The sequence below is a fragment of the Columba livia genome, chromosome 8 (genome assembly GCF_036013475.1).
Source record: "Columba livia isolate bColLiv1 breed racing homer chromosome 8, bColLiv1.pat.W.v2, whole genome shotgun sequence".
NCBI lineage: Eukaryota > Metazoa > Chordata > Aves > Columbiformes > Columbidae > Columba > Columba livia.
Window position 1 is genome coordinate 13,446,741 of NC_088609.1, and position 4,060 is coordinate 13,450,800.

A 4,060-nucleotide genomic window follows, 5' to 3' on the forward strand; every position below is an offset into this window, starting at 1 on the left:
GAACAGTGTGCTTTGCTCTTTCAAGAGTTCATTGCAGACGAGGCTGGACTAAGGCTCCATGTTGCATTTCCCGGTGTGCCAGGGGTCATTTAAATGGAGCTCCTAAGTGTGTGTCTGTCATTCTCAATGCAGGAGTATCTTCAAAGTCAAGAAGAGCAATGCAGAAAAAAGCAAGAAGATGGGAAAAGAAGAGAAGTTTTTTAGAGAAACATTTATGGTACGTGTTTTTTTAGAGAACCGGTCATGTCAGAGGAGGAAAGCAGCTACCCGCTGTGCTTAAAAGATGCATGGTGGAAAGCTGTTGGTCCTTTGCTATCCTGGGAGAGATTGTCCCACTGACATGCTGCCTTCTCCTCAGGGAACTTCATCAGGGATGTTGCTGGGGCTTTTTTGTGTGGGTGGGGCATTTTTAAAAATTTGTGTGCGTGTGGCTGTTTGTTTTGTGGGTGGTGGTGTTTGTCGTTGTTTGTTGGTTTTGCTGGTAGTTTGATTTGTTTTTTTTTTCCCCCTCTTTTTTTCCTCTCTTCAGCCCCAGACAAAGCCTCACAACCCATCCTGAAATCTCTTCTCCCCCTCCCTCTCCACTGCCCTTAAAGACATTGCACACGACTGTAGAATAACTTGTGGTTTTTATTTCTTTTCCGCAGTATGATAAGGAGATCAACGTCATCAACACAGCCACTGCTGAGTGTTCGGTCCCCAGTATGAGAAGAGTTGATCTCCCGGTCACAGCTGGAGAACAACTGGATGTTATCGATGTCACAGAGGGCAACGCCGTGATCTGCCGCAATTCGGAGGGCAGATGTAAGTTTGCAGAAAGTCTCTGGCACAGGCAGTCACTTTGCAATCCAGTTTTGAGAAGCAAGCAACAGTATGTTCTTTGTGCTTAGCCACTGGGCCTTTATTTGTTCAGGAGTTTATTAATTTGCTTTTTGTTTTTGTTTTCGTTTTTTTCCCCATATTTTTTCAGATGGGTATGTTCTAGTGGAGCATTTGAACTTCAGGTAAACTCAGATTTTATTTATTATGATGCATATTTTCTTTTCCTTCCTGTGTATAGATACTTAAAACTTCTGAAGGCAGGGAAAAGTTAATGTAAACACCCCGTATTAAATATTAAATAAGTATTTCCAGTTTTATTCTGCTGTTATACAGGTTTCCAGTCCAACTACAGCTAGAAAAAAAAAATCCCTGTCCAGTCATGACTTGTATAAATTGTAGATTCTTGACTTGCTTTCAGATATGCCATATTAATTCACATCTGCTGCAAACATGGGCCACTCTGTGTGCCTCGCCAAAACACACCCTTAAATTCCCTGCTGCAATATCATTTCCTTGCATGCTCATGCATAATTGCTATAAATGAAGCTCCTCTTGCCCAGGTATCCATTGCTGTGAAACTTTTTTTTATTTAATTTTTGAGACAGACAGTACTAAGGGCCCTGACAGCTGCTTTCCCCCAGAGCATCCTTGAAGGTCTCGTTTGTGCTTCCTGCATCCATGAGAGTCCACGTTGGCCAACTGCAGAGAGCAGATGCAAATGTAAATAAAGTTTTATTTTTTACACTTACACGGATAAGTTTGCAAGAGATGTTTCCTTTTCTTTTTGGTTGGTTTGTTTGTGTGGTTTGTCTTTTTTTTTAATTTATGTTCGTTTGTTTGATTTGGGTTTTTTTGTCTGCTATTTAGATCATGTCTTCACTGATTATCTCACCATTAGTTATTTTCAGTGTTTCTCACTTTTTGGAGTACCTTGTTGGTCAGCTCTGAAATGGCTGTAACAGTGCTGCATTTGCATTAAAAATCTTGTGCAGAACATAACAGTTTAGTTGCTTTATGTCCATCTTGTTACTGTCTGTTTCAGTTGCTGGAATTGCAAGATTCTCCAAAAGATTTGCTCTTTAAAATGCAAGCCATTTAAATTTGAACTGTAAATTTGAAAGTATTGGGACAAGAAGTACATACCACCACTCCTGCCAGGTTAAATATATAAAATAGTGGAAAAAAATTGACTCATCTCTTTCCAAAAAAACATTAAAAAAGAGTAAATAATGTGTTCAGTCAAAATTTTCTTTATTTTTGTAAGCTAACGTAGGCATCCCAGCTATGTGAAGGCTGAGTCCTGGCAGCAGCAGGCAGTTCCCCAACAGTTGCCCTTGTGTTCGGGCTGTTCTCTGCTGTGGGCCTGCAGGATCATTGCTTATTTTAACAAAAAATGCTCCTAAATGTAGGAAGAGAAATATAAATTGCTAATAGTTTCTCCTCGGTGTATCCAGTGGCTACCTTTTCAAAAGCCTTGGAAGAAAAAAAAAAAAACCCTTAAATATGACTGTATATAATCTATAGGTTCTGCCCCTCCCCAGCACATTTTAAGAGCCCATATCAGTTTGCTCATAAATATCCTAAAAATGTAGATGGTTTAATTAGAAATTATTAAATGTTCCAGGCTTAAGAAAACACAGCAAAATAAAAGTGCCATTTCAAAGCTGGTACAGAAGACATCAGAAAAAACAGCAAATATTTAACATTTACTTTTAAGTCTATACAGGCATTCTTATTTATTTTACCATGTGGTTACTATTAAGTGCATTGGCCTGCATCCATCCTTGCAATAAAAAAATAAATAAAACAATCTCCTGTAAGCATGTGCAGCTTTGCAGGCTTGCCAGCCCAAATATTTAGATTTTCTAGCAGAGATGGAGAGTTTGGGGAGCTGAAGTGCGTGTTTGGCTTCAGAGCAGGCAGGGACGTGCTCTGTGTCCTTCACCTACAGCCTTGGCGGGGAATTATTGCGACTGAAGTTGTGGAGATGCTTTACCCAGAGGGCTTTTTTTCCATTATGATGTTTGGGATTGATCCTGAAAAGAAAACACCTTCTTCTTCATCTCCTTTCTCATCCTCCTCCCCATCCAGCACTACCTCAAAGGTCCTGAAGTCTATTAAACACACTCTCTGTAAATGCCAGAGGCAAATTATGTATTAGCCACATGTGCTACATCTTTTCTTGTCTCCTAAGGAAATTATTTAACAATTTTTCCTTTTCTTTTAATTAAGTTAAAAAAAAAAAATCCCCCCATATATCCTATGCTATACGTGCTTGGGCCTCAATCCCAGTGCAGTTACACACAATCCTTGTGGGGTTGTGACCCAACTCAAGGCAAAACATACAACTGCTGCCGTGGTGTTGGCAAATGACTTGCAATGCACTTAAAACTATTTTTCTTCATGGACAGATTCCAGTGCATGTACAGAAGGAAAGCACTTGATATGGGATGACTCCAGACAATACAAAAATGCTTTACATATAGCAATTTTGATTTCCTCAAACCACAGAGTGGCTGTATTTACATCAAGATATTGGTCAGGAAATTAAATCCTTCCTTTTTTCTTTTATGGCCTTGTTGGTACACCCTGAACGCATCAAAACTTGAAGTAATTCTTACGTGAATTTTCAACCCTGTTCTTCCACGTTCCTTCTCAAAATGGAGATGATCACAATAAACATTCTGGTTTGTCACAGCTGAGGGAGACCTGAAATTCCTTACAAGCCACATACCTACCTTTTTTACACATAAATTGTGTAAAAGGGAAACTGTAGATAGGGATGAAACTGGACCACTCACAGCAGCTTTGTGCCTTAACTGGATTTGCATCCCTCTGCATCACAGATACATGAACTAAGTTCCAAATTTCTGTCTCCCAAGCACCTTTCCTGTAATCAAAGGCTATTTTTGCACAATATTTTAAAAATCCTTCTCTCCATGTTTTTGAGTAAGGAGTAGAGATCTGAGGTAGCACCAGTCCATCATCAGCTCTGCTCAATGCACATTAACACTCAAGAAAACCTCTGGGCCTGGCTTCTGGCATGGATTTTGGATTGGGGAAGCTGTTTCTGTTATTCCTGTAGATACTTTAATTCCCCTCCCTGCTCCAGAAGCATCTGCGGCCCCACAACTGGGATGTGCCGGGAGCATCTCCTGAGGGAAACCAGCCAACCCCAGCCTGCAAAAAAAAAAAGGAACTGTGCAATAATGAAGTTTTAAGGATTTGCTGCTCTTGC

At 40.1% G+C, this 4,060-nt stretch overlaps 1 protein-coding gene across 10 annotated transcripts in view; it reads left to right on the forward strand.

Moving 5' to 3' along the window:
• The window catches only part of FYB2 (FYN binding protein 2), a 74,037-nt gene that overhangs the window by 21,283 nt on the left and 48,694 nt on the right, over window positions 1-4,060 (forward strand). For 9 of the 10 annotated variants that reach the window (XM_065070947.1, XM_065070949.1, XM_065070950.1 and 6 more), the window contains 4 exons: window positions 133-217; window positions 648-804; window positions 971-1,004; window positions 1,428-1,542. In XM_065070947.1, coding sequence (XP_064927019.1) covers window positions 133-217; window positions 648-804; window positions 971-1,004; window positions 1,428-1,437 — 286 coding nt within the window. In that variant the 3' untranslated portion in view covers window positions 1,438-1,542. Of the gene's footprint in view, window positions 1-132; window positions 218-647; window positions 805-970; window positions 1,005-1,427; window positions 1,580-4,060 lie in introns of those variants that run through there. The other variant, XM_065070948.1, reaches the window with a different exon arrangement.